This window comes from Saccoglossus kowalevskii, chromosome 13 (genome assembly GCF_978046115.1).
Source record: "Saccoglossus kowalevskii chromosome 13, keSacKowa6.1, whole genome shotgun sequence".
NCBI classification, from domain to species: Eukaryota; Metazoa; Hemichordata; class Enteropneusta; family Harrimaniidae; genus Saccoglossus; species Saccoglossus kowalevskii.
The window spans coordinates 32,516,258-32,538,222 of record NC_140653.1 but is presented as its reverse complement, the minus strand read 5'-3'; the positions used below and the strand labels follow the sequence as shown (position 1 = coordinate 32,538,222).

The 21,965-nt window shown below is 28.7% G+C and overlaps 1 protein-coding gene across 1 annotated transcript; it reads right to left on the bottom strand.

Annotated features, from left to right (window-relative positions):
• Window positions 1-17,453: 17,453 nt before the first annotated feature.
• Window positions 17,454-18,386, bottom strand: LOC146735237 (uncharacterized). Its single transcript, XM_085507409.1, has one exon. It carries the CDS (start codon window positions 18,384-18,386, stop codon window positions 17,454-17,456), a length of 933 nt encoding a protein of 310 aa, XP_085363535.1.
• Between the last annotated feature and the right edge of the window lie 3,579 nt (window positions 18,387-21,965).

Below are 21,965 nucleotides of genomic sequence, written 5' to 3'. Positions count from 1 at the left end.
CTCTTTTACTGTTTAGTTGTATAACATAATCTATATTAGTGTTTAGTTGTATAACATAATCTCTATTAGTGTTTAGTTGTATAACATAATCTCTATTAGTGTTTAGTTGTATAACATAATCACTATTAGTGTTTAGTTGTATAACATAATCTCTATTAGTGTTTAGTTGTATAACATAATCTCTATTAGTGTTTAGTTGTATAACATAATCTCTATTAGTGTTTAGTTGTATAACATAATCTCTATTAGTGTTTAGTTGTATAACATAATCACTAATAGTGTTTAGTTGTATAACACAATCTCTATTAGTGTTTAGTTGTATAACACAATCTCTATTAGTGTTTAGTTGTATAACATAATCTCTATTACTGTTTAGTTGTATAACATAATCTATATTAGTGTTTAGTTGTATAACATAATCTATATTAGTGTTTAGTTGTATAACATAATCTCCGTTAGTGTTTAGTTGTATAACATAATCACTATCAGTGTTTAGTTGTATAACACAATCTCTGCTACGAGGGATGGAATATTATAATGACTGAATATTGCAGTGAACCGATGTCTTAGCATTCATGATTGGATGAGTTGCGTATTATGTAGTGTAGTTACGTATAAAAACTGTTTCAGTTGTCACTGCTGTGACATTAAACTGACCAGTGATACCTGTATTGAACATACAATTCACCTAATTTGATCAAATCGCAAAACAACAAACTGAATCAGGTGATTTATTAGTGAATCACATGAATAAAATAATGGCCGCACTTGAGACAACTACGTTAACATTGGAAATGTGCGCGACTCGGTCTGAATTCATTGCACTGGTAAAAACAAAAAGACGACATGTTAAATATGACGAATCGAACAATTCGATTGACTCGGTAGTGGGTCGTAAATGGCTTTCATGTTTTATATTGTCTTTACATAATGAAAAAAAGATGTAGTTCATTTTCAACTGCAGATTATAAAGCAGACATATCTGAAAGCATAATCAATGGCATTTAATAATTTTTTAGTTAATGGCAATAACTTGTACATTGAATGGATCATCGGATATTGAATTCAGTGACAGCGTGGATCACATTGATTTCGGTTAGTTAAGAGGGTGTGGGCCTGAGTAATTGACAATACCGGACCACCTGGTCGGTTTCGGTAATAACGACAGGTCGGTTCTGCTCGCTGTTTGTTTTTGTGTGTGGATAAGTGTCTCGTATCAATTTACAACAAATAATGAGACTAGTCATACTGTATATGGCTGTATATCATTAAAGACAGTTATTGTTGAATAAAGTATCTCATCTGTATCAGGAGTGGCACATCTGTTCAGTTAGTTTGGAAAGCCATAAATATCATTTTAAATATTTGTCAGCCCTCTGGTGCAATGATAGTGACCTCCGGCATTTATATCGATATCTTTGTAATTTTATCAAGTGTGCAGCCAATATGGAGACATATTTGTGAAGGGCTTTTATAAGACATATCTTAGAAAGTAGCATCTGTGTACTAACATTTGATCAGCACTAGAAGATGACAAAACCTAATATTCACTAGTCTGCTTTAGAAATTAGATTTACTACAATATCATCAATGATGAGAGTATGTTGAATATATAGAATTAGGTTGTTATTCCCTGATAACTCAACAAATTGTGAATTTTAGGAGGATTTTCCCTATGAAATTAGGTTCAATTTGTTAGAGTTCGGAAGAGACGTGTACTTTTTGCCATGGAAACAAGAATGTTTCAAGGAGTAAGACATTGGCCGAAAATTGTTTTGATTCTGTTTTCGGAGAAGCTGTCATGCATTAGAGAGAGGTAAGGATTATTCACTATTGTCAGGTAGTCAAGCTGATTGCGTGGTCGTAACGTGATTAAAATAAATGAGTATTTTCAAGATTAGTAACGTAGTACATTCATGGTGAAATAGAAAATAGATTTATAAACACAGCATACTCAATCAAACGTTTGGTAAAACACTAACATTTTAGAGATAACTGAGTCTGTAGAAAGTTAGCTTATATGAGTAATGGTGGACATTGAAATATATATTCTTTTTATTTTTGAAATTTCTAACAGTTAAATGTTAGTCCAAGTCGTATATGGTCAAGCATCTGGAGATGGTTCATGGTAGGAGGGACGAACTGGTACCCTTAAAAGAACACGAACCTGACTTTATTGCGCTATGTGTAGTTAATGGAGTGGGTGAGATTTCGTTTATGGAGGAGATTTCCTGATATACCATAAATATGGGCACATCATTAATATCAATTATAACTCAGCGTTCACAACTTTACACACATCGTTGAAAGAAACGTAACTTGAAAATAATGGAATGTTGAACAAGCTAATCTCACAAAATGATGGAGAATAAGCTATGTTAATATTAAATATATTTTCATGGACATGACACCCCATCCTCCCTGTGACTGGCCGTGATGGCAATTACTACAAACTTCCAAAGCTGGAATAATTTTGTCAGCAAGTTACGAATATAACATTCAAAGTTAAAGGCACTGATACTCATCACAAAGTGTGATCTATTTGCCTCGCTCATTGTTATACGAGTAAATGTTACTATCAATGAAGCCATGTTTGCAAAATAAAAATACTCATAATAGTATTAGACATTGAGTTGTGCATTATTATCGTAGAACATATGCAGATTGCAGTCACTCTATATTATAGTTATAAATAAAATGATATCATCGGCGAATAGTCGAATATTAAACGTTGAATTATTAATTATTGATGTAAAAGAGTAACAAAATGGGTCATGAAATCGATACTTGTGTAATTCTACATGTAATGATTGTATGCGTAGACGATACATTGTCTATTGTAACGAGTTGATGGCAGTCATGGAGGTATTTTTTTAAACTAGGCCATTAGTAGTTCTTTGAGTAAACTACAGTGAAACAGATTCTTAATGACTGCTAGTACCCTGTCTGATGAAAGCTGGTAATCAAATTAGGCAATTCTATATTTTAGACCAGGTTTTATGATATGTCAATGACCTATGTCACTGGTTTACGTTATTCATTGTGATATGTCAATGACCTATGTCACTGTTTTACGTTATTTATTGTGATATGTCAATGACCTATGTCACTGGTTTACGTTATTTATTGTGATATGTCAATGACCTATGTCACCGGTTTACGTTATTCATTGTGATATGTCAATGACCTATGTCACTGGTTTACGTTATTCATTGTGATATGTCAATGACCTATGTCACTGGTTTACGTTATTCATTGTGATATGTCAATGACCTATGTCACTGGTTTACGTTATTCATTGTGATATGTCAATGACCTATGTCACTGGTTTACGTTATTCATTGTAATATGTCAATGACCTATGTCACTGGTTTACGTTATTCATTGTGATATGTCAATGACCTATGTCACTGGTTTACGTTATTCATTGTGATATGTCAATGACCTATGTCACTGGTTTACGTTATTCATTGTGATATGTCAATGACCTATGTCACTGGTTTACGTTATTCATTGTTAAAACTATTGCACTGTCCCATTTTTTCCATCAAGTAGGCAAATTTTATTGAATATATGGTATTGAATTGAGGTCACTTATAGCGGGATAATTACCTGAACTATAAATAACATATTGATTGACGCTCTCCCAGCAATATAATTTCTTACATCCTTGACAACTGGGAGTGTGATAACCACTGTGTGTGTAGAGGGGGGGGGGGTAAAAATAGATTGAGGCAGCTCGAGTCGAATTCATATATCACAATACTGAACACGTTGTATGCAATGCATTATGGGGGAGGGACTTCCAGTTATATACAATGGAAAACTACCGTCGTAATGGGAACTAGCTAGCAGGGCGCAGGACTTACATTGTAACGGTCACTATTATATATTAAAAGAAAAAAGTATTATTATATTTTTCCGTCCTGTTTTTATGCTAGCTTTCTCAAATCAAATTTCGAGATTCTTATATATATATATATTTTAGTAGTGCGTTCGAAATTCTCAAATCAAATTTCGAGATTCTTATATATATATATATTTTTTAGTAGTGCGTTCGAAATTCCCAAATCAAATTTCGAGATTCTTATATATATATATATTTTAGTAGTGCGTTCGAAACCTCCATTATTACTTTTATCTTATACTTTCAAAAATAGGATAAAAACTGAATGGCAAAAGATCAGTGGGGAATAGCGTCATACATGGTTGGTTTTGTTATACAGATTTACATAACAAAAGTGTTTTCACACATATCTCTTAGTGTCAGTGCCCCTAGAGAGTTGGAAATACCCAAGGAGGCAGGACTTACATTGTAACGGTTACTATTATATATTAAAAAAAAAAGTATTATTATATTTTTCCGTCCTGTTTTTATGCTAGTTTTCTCAAATTAAATTTCGAGATTTAATATCAAATTTCGAGATTCTTATATATATATTTTTTAGTAGTGCGTTCGAAACCTCCATTATTACTTTTATCTTATACTTTCAAAAATAGGATAAAAACCGAATGGCAAAGATCAGTAGGAATAGTGTTGAGCGAGCGAGAGCTCGTGAAACTTTTGTTTAGGAACACACGTGTGTGTGACGTTTCCGGTACTATTCTATATATGCTTTTTGGCAATATTCTGTTTGTATCTATATAGAATAGTGTCATACATGGTTGCTTTTTGTTATACCGTGGCTACCTAAGCAATGGATGTTCTTAACAATCGGTAGTGAATAGCGTCATACATGGTTGGTTGTTATACAGATTTACATAACAAAAGTGTTTTTACATATATCTCTTAGGGTCAGTGCCCTACTAGAGAGTTGGAAATACCCAGATAATCCCCGTTTTACATCATACATGATAATTGCCATGGTTTCTTTTGTTATATAGATTTATATAATAATAGACAACATCATATAAGGCATAAATTTAAATATAAAATTCAACTTCAAAGCATGGTGTCATCACTTTTTGGTGCGTTTGAAGTGCGTTTTTGTAATGTTTGTTAATGTTTCGCTTTATTACAGTTTATACACATTAATCTGCAATTAGGTTTGGTATGGGATAACTTGTTATTAATTCGATCAACTGTTATATTACGGATTACAGTATTATCAGCTGTAATTCTTGTTTCAACTGAACATTTACATAATAGACATGTTTTATTATCTCTGTACTGAATTTTTATCCAATCTAAATCTACATAATCATCTGATATTGTATTTCTGTTCATTTTCCTGTCTTGGTTTTTATATCCTGTGATTTTGTTTTTGAAATATAACATTGTCCAAGATCGCTTTAGTGAATCAACTTCCATTTTATTGTGTTCAAATACCTGTACTTTTGATAAATCATCTGTACGTGATACTGCAGTCCATATAAAGAAGCGTCGAATATTGTGAAATCATTATCCATAGTAAGACCCTGTACACTATCACAAGTATTTGCAAATGGCAGTTTAAAATGACTCAATTTATCAATATCAAGGATAATATCATTCTGTTCAACTATTTCGGTTACAATAAAAACTTCTCTCCAATTGATTTCAATTTATAATGATAATTTACATATAGACGTTTGTTTTTTGCTTTATAATGCTTTTTACACACCACTTCCATCCCTTCCCAGAATTCATTTTTTTGTTTCAACATATGTTTACGTATATGGGTATTAACTTGGTTACATCTGAAATTGAATAGACATATATTGTTTTTTGTTGTGACATTTTTCATCCTTTTAATTATTTTAATATTATGTTTTCGAAACACGTCTATCACATCCTGTTTCTTGTCAAACAGATCTGTTTTCATTTTTATAAGTTTATTTTTATCAGATTCTGATTTTAGGCGTTTATTTACCTTCAGTGTTATTTGATTAGGAAATAATTGGTCAATACAAGACATTTGATATTGTGCTTTGTTATTTATATTATTCACACCAAAAGTAAAGGGTTTTCTTTGATCGCAATCTCCGGTCCCTAATATTCTTTTATCTGGGTATTTATTAATAATTTTTTTATTAAAAACAATTGATATGGATTATATAATAACATTTCATCAAATATGATACATTCATATGTAGATACGTCATATTGATTTATTTTAGTATGTATATTATCATCTATTTTCAAACCGAGCAACATGTTAAGGGTAATAGCGTCATTTCCTGTTTTTCGTAACTGTTGACATAATTTATTGTATGGTGGAACAAATAGCTTCTTATATGGAGCCTTTGAAGCTGCATATGTTTTTCCCACACCGGGTAGATTACCTAATATCATACAATTGTGTTGTGATAATACATTGTTTATCTCTTTAGTGTCCCATTCATCAGTGATTTTATGCATATTAATTTTGATCTCTAAAACATTTGGGTATTCATTATTTTTCTTTATAACATGTTTTTCTGTCAACCATTTTTCTCTCTCGACTTTAAAACAGCCTATTTTATTTGAAAAATCAAATAGTTTCACTGCTTTATTAATATCTCTGTTATTTATCAATATTGAATCTGTTTTGATACCCACTGGTGTTATATTATTATTAAGTAGCTTCATATATGTATTGTAATTCTTCAAACTTCTGATATCATATACAAGGTCTTTTATTGGATAAAAGCCATTTACAAGCTCCTCTTCGACAGAAATACAGAGGATATATAATCTGTCTGTTACTATTTGTCTGCGAGATATGCATGTTGAGCCGGTCATATCGTCTATTATATCCTCTTCAATCCATTCTTCCTTTCCTACTGTATATATTTCTCCATTATTATAATGCATTTGATATGTAAACGCCTCGTTATATGACCTAAAAACCTTTGAAATCGTTTTCTTGTTCTTTTTCTTCTCAATGATCCCTAAATTACGATTACATATATATTTCTTGTACATTATATCGAATTCCTTTGAATCAGATATTTTGTTACACCATAACTTCTCCACGAGTTCGTATGAGTTAGATTTGTGTAATGATGATGGACGTCTATATGATATTACTTTGTATTTATCTGGTATTCTATTTAATTTATGTCCATAACAGCGACTGTATAAATTTGGAAACAATAATACATTATAATCACTTTTTACAATGTATTGTGTGTAATCTTCTATTTTATGGTTATCATACGTTTTCCATATATCAAAATAATTCAATACCGGGTACTGTTCTATGTCCATAAAATCGCTTGTATACGCCTTTCTACTATCTATTCCTGAATAAGTTTTTTGTATATATTCATTGAAATAGCCGCTTGTAGGTCCCATAGGATATTCTTTTTCTATCTTTTTCACTTGTTCGTTATAATATGACATATTTTCAGGACAAACCAAACCGTTATAAAATTCATCATCAGCTTTGTGAAATACACTATATTCATCTTCTGTCAGTTCAATCTGACCCTCGTATGGTGTTTTAATATCACTCTTAATTATGATGCCGATTATATTTTCTATTTTGATCGTAAGTGATTGTATTTCCCCAGATTCAAAGTGTATGTCAGGTGTGTATGATGGTTTACCGTTTATCATCTGAAACACTAAATCTTTCAAGTTATCATTATATACAAATGTTATGAACTCTTTTTTTTGGCTATCATCAATGTTTTTAATACAGTTTACTATATCGTCTAATGTATTAATATACACTGGTTTATTATTATGTATTGTTGAATCTCTTATTTTATATTTGTTTGACACTGAAAGTGTTTTTATTTCATCATCTAAATTTTCATCACCTTTGAAGTATGTTTGTGCGAACGATTTTGTATCAGTTATTCTATATGCGTGATTGTTATGTATGTAGATATACAGGGATCTAGGGTTTATATTTTTGTTTTGTTTATCTGGTTTGAATAATTTTATGATATTACCAAATGGTCCATATGCACAAAACCCGAGTTGGTATTTTTTTTTAAATCTCATAGCCTTATTGATTGACAAACCAATGTTATTTTTTGTTATAATCTATATTGCAAATATCACACAACTCTTCATGTATAAGGTCTATTTTATAATGTTTGCTTTTTTCGAATGCTGGTTGATATGTGTTTACAATGATATTTATAAAACAGCTATTTATATACTCTGTCACACTTTTTACATTGTCACGTAGTTTGAACATATTCTCAAATGTTTTTGCATTCTTATTCATGTCATAGTTTATATATCTGTTATATATATTAAAGTCTACTCGATCATTGAATAAATCATCGTCTAAATGATCTATTTTTTTCATATCTTCTGGTAAAATCTTCATAACTGACCTTAGTATTATACAATGTATATAATCTTCATAATTATCAAATTCGTAGGCAAAAACAGGTGATTCATTGAGAATGTTTGTTAAATGTGTGAATTTATTTTTCTGATAATTATATGTTCTTTTACCTACGAAATTGTTTATTTTATTGTCTGATATGATATATAAACGTTTTGTTTTTAATTTATAATAATCGCCTCGAGTATCTTTTATTAGTTTATTTTTCTTTTCTGGTAAGTCATCTTTATCAAGACGTTTAAAAATTAATGCGTCTACAGTAATCTTTTTATCTGCTTGTAATATTTTTTTACCCATTTTTTTTATTAAATCATCTTCTTTGGTTTGTTCTTTGTCTTTTATATCAAGGTCTTTGTGTTTTGCTATCAGCTGCTTGAACGATTTTTCAAGGTCTGTTATTGACTGCTTAAGAACCCCATCATTTAATTCATATCCCTGTGTTATAAGTTTTGTATAAGTAGGTCCATTCATTTTTATTTGCCTATTAGTTAGTGGATTTCTAATATATGTTAATGCATGTTTGTCGTCTACCAGTTTTTTAAACTCATTAACTGTAAATAATATTGATATTTTTTTCAATAATATTTTTTTTGTAATCATTCTTATATATATATTATATAAAATTATTCTTTAAGCTGTTGATATTAAAAAAAAATAGAAGTGTAATATGATTATTAGAACTCTAATATAAGAATGAAAAATGCGAGCAAAGTCGGTCTAATGGTATTTAATTATCATGTAAAAGGATGTTCTTGGTATGTTTTTTGTCTTAAGATGTCTTGATTTACATGCCATATGATAAGTTGTATCACAAACTACACAATAAAAAGGATTACGTTCCATGCATTCTTTTACCTGTTTTTTATTAGCTCTATCTCTATCCTTTTTGTTAAAATATTTTCTAGGTCTACCAGTTGAATTCATATATAATTAGTATTATACTTTATTTCTTTAAGTGACATTTAATTCATTCCATAATTTGTTAAACATTTTTTGATGTATGATTCTAGTATTTTTTGTCTTTAAATTAGGTATTTTCTTTACTTCTCCATGTTCTTGGAATTCAATTAATATTTGTTTTATGATGACATTATAGCTGATAAAATTTTTACGACCTATATTTTGCTTTTCAAATATTCGTTCCAGTTTGACAAAATAGTATTCTATTCGTCTCCAAAGCGATTGTTTTACCTTATATTTTAATAGTATGTTTTTCAAATGTGTTCTCCTCTTGTATATACTTCTCTGTTTTATAGTACATCGTTCATATATTCCATATTCCGGAACAATGTCATAACCATATATTGCTCCACATTCCTGACATACATGCATACCATTATCATTTATAAGATCTATATTACAAAATTCACATATACTGCTGTTTACTTGTGTATTGTTGTTATCGACATAAAAGAGTTCATCAAATAATTCATATTGTGCATCATAATCCATATATATTATAAGAGTGTTATTACTTTATATACTTTTTAATCAGATAAACACTTAATACCGTTCCACTAATTATATACAGATATTGATATTTTTTCATTTCATCACTTGGTTGATAGTATTTAGAAAACACTGGCTCTACGGTATCATCTATCTGTACATCAGGGTGATATTCTTTATACCTTTCCAAATTTTCGTCTGTAACTTCAAAATCTGTTTGTGCTACATTTTGAGCTAGTTTTTGTTTCTGTAAATAATCATACATATTAGATCTGTTTTCACTCCATTCATTATGATCTTTAGTAAATTTTTCAAGGGCTAAATCATGTCTTTTTCTCTTCTCTTCTAAATTTTTATAAGTTTTGTCAAATAATTTTGCTACATAATTTCCTCCGATAAATGCCGTGGCGTTGAGGATTGCACCAGCGATAATTATTCCAGCAGTTGCCATTATATATAATTACAACATATTTTACATTCCTTTATATGGATCAACTGGGATTACATTCTTCTGTTCGAATATATTTTTTTCAAATACTGCTCCGGATACAGCTAAAGCCATTGTACCGAACTTTTTCAATGATGTACTAGATTTGGGGCTATCTGGAGCCATTTTGAGAGCTTTATCTAAAACATAGCTATTTGCAATTGTTAATACACTTAAAACAGCTCCATCATAAAGAGCATTCACAATTAATTTATTATAATCAGTCATATATTATTAGATTACATTTTATTCCATCATATTAATAATGTTTTTTTACTGTTGTTTGCGGCGATTCTTCAATCTTGGTGTCATGTATGTATGTTTTTCTCTGATAATACAATGCTGCTCCACCAACTAATAAGCCAACCACAGTAAGAGCTATTAAATAGTTATTAGATGATCTATCAATATATAAATCCTCCTCTGTGGTCTCTTTTATTGTTGTTAGTTTATTATTCATCTGTTTACCTTCTTTCTTTCTCTTTTTTGCCTCAGAAGATAATTTGGCTAATTTTCTCCCCCATTCAACCCTATTTTTTCTTTTCTGTTGTGACTTTTTCGGGTTCACTCTTATCTGTAGTATCTGGGTCTACTTTTGGTTTAGTTTCTGATTCACTCATTATATAATATGACTATAAAATAATTTGAACACACTTGAACTGACTTGAAAAGTGTATTGAACCATTTGAATCAATACACTTGAACTGACTATAAAATGACTTGAATCAATACACTTGAACCATTTGAATCAATACTCTTGAAAACCAATTGAATTGACTATAAACATTTTAACATATGTGTATTCAATGTTTTATTAATACATATAATTCATTTATTACTTCAAAACTATTAACATTTTCAGAGTCTGGATTATATCTTACAAATTTACAATTTAATTTTCTAGTTAAATATTTCTGTCTTTTTAATTCATTTAGTAAATTCCTATCTATATGACCATATTCATCACATTCAACAGCTATTTTATAATCAGATCTATTTTATAATTATTAACAGTGTACTTATATATCAGTGTACTTATATATCATATTTTCACTCTTAAAAGCTTTTATTATACAACTTACCGTGCTTTGTTCTTTATACAAACATTTATCATTAGTTATATTAATATTAAAAGCCTTAACCACATCTTTCGATTTTGGCATCTTGCTTTATATTATCAAAGATTTAACACCATTTTTATTAATATATATAGGTGTTTTTTCACCCTTTGAGCAATGCCCTTGAAGACATTCAATATCGTCAGTATCTACATAGCTTTTTAATGCATTATAAGGGTTTTTATATCCTAAGCATTTAGCAATATCATATCCTTTAACCCATACGTTATTATTTTTATCAAACCATACGCTATTGTTTTTATCAAACCATACGTTATTGTTTTTATCTTTAATAATTAATACTTTATTATTTTCATAAGTGAATTGTTTTTTAATGATTTCCATTCTTATATATATATATATATAATATTCTTTTTAAACGTCATCTGTTTTTAATTCTTTGAGTGGACATTTCTCTTTTTTAATTTCAATATGTTTTGCAATAGTAAGTCCGACCGACATGATGGCAAGCACTGGACCAAAGCTATATGCTAATGAACCAGTCAATTTTTTTAATTCTGTTGTGACAAGAAAATTAGCTCTTAAATCATCTGATAGTTTGTTTGTATCATCAATTGACATGATAAAACTAACTATTTTGCTGCTTCCGTTAAGGAATCCATCAACAATATTATCAGATACAAGTGTGCTATATGTTGATTCATACAGTTTATAATATTTATTAATATCAGTTTCTGACATATTATTGATATCATGTAATGTAAATGTCTTTCCTAAAAATGCATTTGATTGACCCGATGCTACTATACACCCCAATTTACTTCTATATTGTTCCATTTTTTGATCAACTACTGGTTCATCTTTTATTTTTTTGGGTCTACCTTTTTTTAATTCAATCTTTTTTGGTTCATTATCAATAATACCAGCTTCTATTAATACATCATTAATTTCGTTTTTAGTTTCCATAATATAATTATATATACATTTTATTCCATAAATAATAATTAATTTAATTAAAATTGATAATAATGTATTAAATATTATTATTATTTCCATTTAATATAAATTTTATTTTATAAATCCCATAAATGGTAATTAATATTAATAATAATGTAATAATAATTCCATTTAATATTACATTATACATTTTATTTTTAAAATCTCAAAAATAATAATTATTTTAATATATTTTATAATTAAATGGTTGTTCTAGTTTTAATACAACTTTACTGTATTTATTATTTTTTAAATATTCTATTATATCATCTCTTTTATATTTTGGTATAATATTATTTTCTAAAAATGCATCTTTTAAACTGTCATCATCTTTATTATAATATAATATTAACATTCTTATGTTTTCTCTAAAGTCTTTTACCACAGAATTATATTTTTGACTAATAAACCAAACAGATATATTCACATGTCTACCACTAAAAGCTAATTTAGTTATCTGAGACGATTTTAGTTTGCTGTCATGTAGATTACTACAATCATCTATTAAAAATAATACATTGTTACAATTTTTATATGTTTCTGTTACTAATATTAATGATTCGTTTAAATTGTCATCAACTATTAAAACTATTATGTCTTTGTCATCATAAATGCATTTTTCTTCATAAATAAAAATATAATAATATAGTCAAATTTATTTTTATAATGTTTACATAATAACTCTTTTATTACATATCCAGATTTTCCGCAATTCGTAATGCCTGATACCAACATATTAAAAGGAGGTTCTAACCAAATCATTTATATATTATTAATACATAATACTTTTTAATTTAAACCGCTCAATAGTCAACATGGCATCTGATAAAACATAAATATGAGCATAAATGTTTTCATCTGTATCACCTATCTTTCCTTTTTATTTGAAGCTGAACACCATCTTTTGTATTAATCACTCTTAAACCGTTACCATGGTACTTTGTATTCTGAAAACTTCTCAAGTCTACAAACATTGCAAATTTATCTTTTTAAAAACTTAACTTCATTCATATCCATATCATGATCAGACAACATTTGAGCAAAATATCTTCTTGCTTCTTTCCATTGATGTCTCTTTTTTATTCCTTGAGCATAAATTTTATTACTAACACCTTCAATCGTTATTTCGGTAGAGTCTATTTCTGGATTAACAAATTGTTCACTGTCATATGTTTCTTGTGGTTGGTTCATTGTAAATAACAGTAATATAGCTTTCAAAGACCTTCTAGGAACATTTATGTTTTCATTTAAAATTGTGTCTGATTGTTTCCAAGTTGATGTTCATATAGATAACTCTTACCACTATTATATAATCCAACAACTCTTTTACTTAATTCTGGATCTTGAATAGTTTCATATTCTAGTTGAATATTTGTAAGTTTGTAATTCATATCACCGTCAGGGCTTTTAATAAGATATTTTGGATCAGCAAGTGTTAATTCCCATTCAATATGACTTCCTAATGCAGATGGATTTATACTACCATGATCAGTTATAATTGGATGAGTTAATTTATATGCAAACTTTTTTCCATAAACATTATAGAGAAACTCTTCATCACTTTTAGCAACTACAGCACCACTTCCTGATTGTACCTTTCTGAAATCTTCATCTGATATTCCATAAAATGTTTTATTATTTCTGTCTTTTGTATGCAGATATAAATCTCCATATGTTTCAATTAATTGACAATCTGTTAAATCAAAAAGGATCTCTCCTTGAAATTTAAGTACAACTCTTGAGAATAGATTTGTTGATACATTTTGAACAAGAGTATTATCAGCATTTCATCTGACTGTTATATCAAATAATAGATTAAGACTGTCTGACACCATATTCATATCAGAATTCAGTTTTGGACATCTGACATATAGAACTTCTCCAGGTAATGCTATATTAGGATTGTGGGTGACTCTATGGACTGATCTTTCTGATTTTGTACCAAGAGCGATCTTATTATTAAAACTGGGCTCAATTTCTTTGTTATAAACCATTATATATATTATAATTACATTTTATTTCTTCAAAATTTCAAAAACATATATTGTCATCCCAACTAATGCAATCAAGAGATATTCAGCTACATATCCAACTACCTCTCCAGCTGATTTTAAAATAGAAGAAACAATAGATCCTATAATGCCAGGGATAGCAGAGGCTGATTTTTGAGCAAGAGATTTTAACCATTCTGATACACGTTTTATAGCAGATTTAACTGTATTATAAATCTTACTTGGGATATCAGACTTTTTTCCACTAGATGCTGTTGATGACCCTCCTCCTCCTCCTCCTCCTCCTAATGCGGTGCCAATTGATGTTAATACTATACCTAAAGCTGTAGCTAATGATATTATAGTCACACCATGTCTCTTAAACAATGTTTTCAACTTTGTTTTCAAATTTAATTGTGGATCCTTTAATACTTCCTTCAATAATTTTGTGTCAGCTAATTTACCATTTAATTCAATTATCTCGTTTTGATACTTATATATCTGGTTTTCTATTTTAGCTTTCTCTTCTATTATTTCATTTGGTAATTCTTCTATTTTTTCTCTAGTGTTAATTTCATCAAGTCTTTTGTATAAATCTATTAAGGATTTGTTTGCAAATTTTAATTCTTCATTTATTTTTATATATTCCCGATTTAAATTCTTCCATTGCTCAATTTTATTATCTATAACTTTCGATTCATCTATATCATTTTCAGATCTGAGAGCATTTTGATAATCTCGTAATATACCAATCTCAGATGGCGATAAATCTTTTATAGGCTTTTCTGGGGCATTCAATTGTTTCTCTCGAGCATAACCCGACATTGTTACCCTTCTATATTTATTCTCAGCCTGTGTTCTCTCTAATACGTCTAATAAATCAGGATCTGTATTTATATTCTCAGACTGTATTGGTTTGAAGGTGGTTAGATCTAATTTTAATACTTCCTTGACGTAAAATCTACCATATATTGTCCGTGATAATATTTTCAGTGATGTTGGTTTACCATTGCTAGGATTTGTAATTCTCAAATGTTTACCATTATATGGTTGATTTTTTGGTAATTGATAATATATTTGTTTTTTACCTTTTTCAATTTTTACTATTAGATCTGTTTTAGTAAGACTCTTTATTATAGGATCAACATCATAATTCAAATTTTCAAAATATTTATTTATATATTGATTATTAATTTCTATACCCGGTGTTTCAGCTGTAGTTGGTATCATTTCACCATTATCTAGTAATTTATTAAATGATGTTTCTCCAATATCATCTTCTGCTGGTAATTCATTAAATGATGTTTCTCCAATATCATCCATTTCAATATCTTCTGTTGGTCCTGTATCAAATACATCCGTTCCTGACATTATATATTATATAGCTAGAAAATCATGTACGATAATAATAATGTCCCCACTAATAAACCAAGCACTATATATTCATGTATTGGATCATTTTCTATATTAGGTTGTACATTATTATCTGTAATTGTTGGTTCCTTTATCATTATTTTAGGTTGAACATCTCTCACTATAGGATCATCATGTCCTTCCATATGTAACAAAGCTGACTATTTCACATCATTGTTTATATTATTATAGCCAAATTTCATATCATCTGATGCTTGCTGTAGAAAATTATTGTATCCAGCAATGTTCATTTGGGTGTTAATAATCATCCTAGAAGGTAACAACCATATGGATGGTGATATTGCTAGATCTAATTTAACATTTGTAGCTTCAATGACTTTTTGAAATCTTGTAATGCTATCTACAATATCTCTGTTAATAATAACCCCACTGCTTTTATCTTCTAATAGATTCAAAAACTCTCTTCTTGTTTCCTGTGCACCACCTGAACTTCCTACTATTGAAGTCCTAGTGTTAGCTTGACTTCCTAAAACACAATAAGTATAAGCCTCTATGCTTTGATTCAATCTAGTCAATCCAGATTGTGTTAACCCTCTACCATTCCCTGGTATAAAATAATTATATTGTTTATAGTCATTATTCTTGAAATGATACCAATGAGCTCTGGCTGTATCTGGTAAAGTATTTGTAACAGGTCCAAAAGTTACCGACGCCATGATTTTTTGATAAGTCATATGTAAATCTAAAATCTGTATTATAATCTATATCAAATTCGTCACATATTGAATGGTATGCTGCTTCATCATATGGATTATCAAACTTGTTGAAAACACTATCTGAAGGTAAAGCGTGAATAGCTTGTATGCCTCCCATTTCATACAAAATTCTACGAGCTGTATAATATACATGGAATCTACAAAACGATCTTATTTGTGGCGGAATTTTATTATTAAATAAATGGTCTCGTATTGATACACCACATTGAGCTGTTGCTATATGAATAGTAAAATTTAATTGTTGATCCCAAAATCTCATTTTTGGAGAACTTAACCAATCGTCCATGATATCTGTTTTTGTATATTTATAAATATTATCTACAAATATATCTCGTAATTTTATGTTGAAATGTTCTGTCCTACTTGTATATACATCCATATTCACTAATATATCTCTAATATCATAGTCTATTTTTTCATTAAAAGGTCTGTTGAGATCATATTTTACACGTTCATTTAATGTAAATGATAATGGAAAATTACTATCCTTTTCTTTTATAATTTTTGGTTCGTTTACAATTTCTTTTTCTTCTTCTTTTTTTTTTACAATTTCTTTTTCTTTTGGTTTTATGTAAGGTTCTCTTTTTGGTTTATGTAAAGGTTCTCTGTAATTTGTTAAAAAAGTGTTGATATGCTTTTCACCAAACATTATATATATATATATTATACCTATAAAAAACCAACAACTAAACTACCATATTTATCTTGAAAAATATTTCTGTTTCGTGTATCTTGTATTAGTTTTAAGACCCAAAATTCATTTATATATCTAACCTCTTGGTGATCCTGTGCATCTGGAAATAAATTTAAAAATTCAACTCGTTTAAAGAAGTTCTGTTTCTCACATTCTTTTGTAAAACTTAAAATAATTTGATATAATGTTTCATCCTTTAATTTAGATTCAGGATTTGCTATCAAAATATGTCTGTTCTTTCTTCTTATAGAACACCATTCTAATTCAATATTAAAACCAAAAATTTCTCTGTATTTGGTTAAAAACTTGTTGATATTCTTTTCACCAAACATCTATATTATAGAGTATGAATATTTCCCATGGGTTCCCATGAATTAAATTTAGCATCGTAACCTTTCCATTTTACTAGACCAAATTGTTCACCCTTTATTCTCTTCTTTCTTAATATTTTTTCTACTTTATACTCTTCATATTTATCTGTGTAGGCTGATAATTCCTGCTCATAAAATGTCCCTTCTATTATTTCTCCAGATAGATCCTCTAACTTGTAGACTATAACCGGTCCATATATAATTTGCTTTATTTTGAACAACTCTTGTGTATAATTTGGTAAATATCCTTTTGCAAAAACATTCTTATATTTACTTATTCTAACTGTATCAGAAACATTAAACTTATCAATCATATCAATCCATGTTCTTGTTTGTTTTTCTGTAAAATATTTGTACATTCTACCTTTCAATGTTCTATTGAATCTTTCCACAATACTAGCTTTCTTATCTGATTTTGTAGAAAACCATTCAATATTTTCTTTCTCAAATAATTCTTTGACATGTCTATTATAAAATTCTTTACCCTCATCAAATTGTATCTTATCAGGCTTCCTTTTCTTCTTAAATATATTTTCAAACGTATCTGCCATTTCATCTCCACGTTTACTTTTAAGTGGAATAGCCCAAGCATATTTTGATAATACATCAATAATTGTAAGCAAATATCTAAAACCTTTATTGTCTCTACCAAATGTCTGCATCTCTATTATATCAGCCTGCCACTGTGAATCAATTCCATTCACAATAACCTTTCTGTATGGAAATTTCTTAACTGCTGGTTTATGTAAAGAATATACCTCTTGTTCCTGTAGCCATTCTTTTAATTCATCATATTTTATATTTTTCTTATCTTCTTTGATTTTATGCCATAATGATTGTATTCCTGTATATGAAACATCACTATTATAGTACAATTCTCTCAGATATTGGTCTGTCATATATATATTATACTTACAATAATTCTAACTGATAGCTAATTGGAAACTTATTAAAATCAATTGGATTACTATCCTGATCTGTAATCCATATTCTGATGCTATTTATTGGTCTATGTGTTATCGGAACTTGAACTGGATTAGGAAACCTATATGTCACTTGTTTGTTTATTTCTGATGTATCCTGAAGTGTTAAAATTTGTAAATAATCACATCTCTGTCCATTAATATAATTTTGAGTATCAATAATATCACAATGAACTACATATTCTGAAACAGTTAAAAAGTTGGCTCTATTAGGACTTACTGTAGATGAAGTATATATTTTTTCTTCAAAACCTAAACTTTTGCTAAAATTCTTTTGTCCTCTAAAATCAATTTTATATGTATCGTCTAATAATAAAAAAGTTTTTCCAGTAGCATGTATTCTTTTAAAATTAATAAATTTGCTTCTACCTATAGCTTGAGATAAAGTATCTACGTTGTAATTTCCAGAATCTGTAACTCTTATAATAGATGATTTTCCAGGTGCACTAAATTTCAATCTATTGTTGTTTTCAGTAATATTATACCAACTATTATATAATTTACATTCTAGAAGTCTTATAGATGTATATCCTATCAATGTTTCATGAAATTGGACTGTCACATCATTAGTATTTTGATTAAGATATGCTGTATTTACATATAGCTTCATTATTATATTATATATATATATTATATAATGGCAAGTAATTATGGTTTAAGGCAAATAGTAGTGCAAAATCTTGAATTAGCTGATATGGCAGATGTTGTTGTTAGACAAATAAAAAAGAACTCAAACAATAACAAAATATTTGGTCTTCAATATAATCATCAATCAAAAACATTTAATCTAGTAACAACTGATGTTGCTGTACATAATCATCCGCATGAACATCATCCTATTGGTTTATCGGAGCTATTTGATATAGATGAAACTGTAGCTGAGATAAAGGGTACAAATACACTAACACCTTTTGGGTTTGAATTAAATCCACTAACTAAAGATTTCAAAGCATATCCAATAATAAATAAAAATTTACTTGAAATATTACAAGAACGGGTTATAGTAGACGATGGTATCAAAAATATCCCTCTAATAGTCTATTATGATGAAACCACTAACAATTTTAAACTACATAGTGTTAGAAGTTTTATAAAACCATCATATCATATCTATATAAAGAATACATATACATATCAAGATATCACCTCTTGAAACGATAACAAAGAGTAATAATATCGTTAAAAGATTAATTAATGCAGGAAACTTATATTTAAGCTATCAAGCAGATGACAATTGCAGGTTCCAATATGATAATACCTTTGGATGTTTAGGTGTTTATAATGAAAATGGGGTGTTATCACTATCTATCTTTAATCAGTATATGCATGATAATATAAAAACACCAAATCATGGTACTGTGATTATCGATTGTATTGTAAATAATACAAATGCTTTAGAAGTAAAATTGATTGATGATATAAAATTCACTTCTGAAAGAAGAATGCGTGTATATATAATTATTCATATCCAAAAACGTGATAATTATATAGATATTGAAACAAAGAGTCATGGAAGTGATAAAGTGGTTAAACCTATAACTCCATTGTTAGAAACGGTATTAGATGAAACAGATATTGATGGGTTTAATCTAGTTAAGCAAAACATTAATACTACTAAACTAAATATCGAAAAAATACATCTCAATAATATTGCCTTAATTGATATGAAATTTCTACATAGATCTCTAAATAGTATCGAAGTAGATTTTTTAACACCATAATATATATATGGAAGTAGGACAACATATCGCTATAAATGATATTAAGGATATAAATAATATAGACCGAGCAAAAAAGGGTAAACATAAAACACCGTATATGCTAGAATTGAATAAAAATGATCAGATATTCAATTTAAAACCAATAGTTCCATTAAAATCAATGAAAAAATTTGCTATCCTTGAAAGAAAACACACTTTTGATCGTGTCACAAGACGTCGTATACCAGGTTTATATGTGCATCAAAGCAGTACTCTTAACGTGACAGTTAATGACTTGGAGTATTTTGTGAATGAGTCAGGAGACTTTCTTTTACAGTATAATTTTAATGCTATAGACGAGTATGGCGATACTAATTCTGACAGTAAACATTTCATTATAGAGATAACTATGAAAGAACAAGTAACAACTAATTACTCTTTCATTATATATCCAACTCTAACTGTAAAAAAACATGTTAACGAGACATTAATAGTACCATCTTCGTATACAATTGTCATCACCAAAGACAAAAAATTTACTATTGTAGAGAAGGTTATAGATGATCATCGAGTAATATTCACAGAATTCAACACAACTATCATTCTTACTAAGTTATAAAAATATATGTTTATTACATAATGATCAGTGAAAAAATTGTTTCAATTGAAGCATTAATAACTTATTTAGAAAGAGTTTGTAGTGCATACAGAAAATCTTACAAATTACTTTCAAGAGTTAATAAAGCAATTTTAATTAGTTCAGGTATTCTAACAAGTACAACAGTTTTAGTATTAGTACCTGCTATACCTGTTTTCATTGCTGGAATATGAGCAATACTAGTCATTCTAACAACAATAAACCAAAACTTAAAACTTTCTGAGAAAAAAGAGAAACTTAAACTACAGCATAAAAACTACAAACAGTTGTTGACATATGTAAGAAGCAAAATATTTGAAGAGAATCCAACTGAAGTGGTGAAAGATATATTTACCAAATCTCTTGAGTTTCAAAAAATGATAATTTTGTGACTCCATTGGAGATTTATATAAAAAAGTTCCAATTAAATGGATATTATCAACCACAACCAAATGAATAAATTATATATATATATATTAAATATGGATCAACATGTAAAACTCACTTCATATAAGAATGTGTCAAATACGTATAACATATCAATTGATAAAGATAAATTTATAGAAACATTGCGGAAAGAATATGAAGCCTATAGAAAGAGCTTTAAATTATCTAGAAAATTAAAAGGTGGTGTATATGTGATACAAGGAGTAGTAGCTATAAGTGTTCTGGGGATTCTTATACCAACTGTAGCATTAATGCCGGTGATGTTTATGGTGCTTATAGCAACACCTTCGTGTGCATTATTATTATCACCTCTGAAATCATTACCAAGAAAAGATAAATTACACATGTGAATGACTTATTTAATGTATTTAATCGATGAAGCTGAAAAAGCGGAATGTATCGACGCTGAATTCATAGCTCTTTATCATAAAAGTCGTGACATATTTGAAAAAAGTCCTATGTATTGTAAACCTTATACAATTTATACGGTTAGATCAAAAAACATTAAAAAAAAAACCCATCAAAAACAAACATTACAAAAACGCACTTCAAACACACCAAAAAGTGATGATACCATGCTTTGATGTTGAATTTTTAATATTTAAATTTATGCCCTTATATGGTGTTGTCTATTGTTATGTAAATCTATATAACAAAAGAAACCATGGCAATTATCATGTATGATGTAAAACGGGGATTACCTTGGGTATT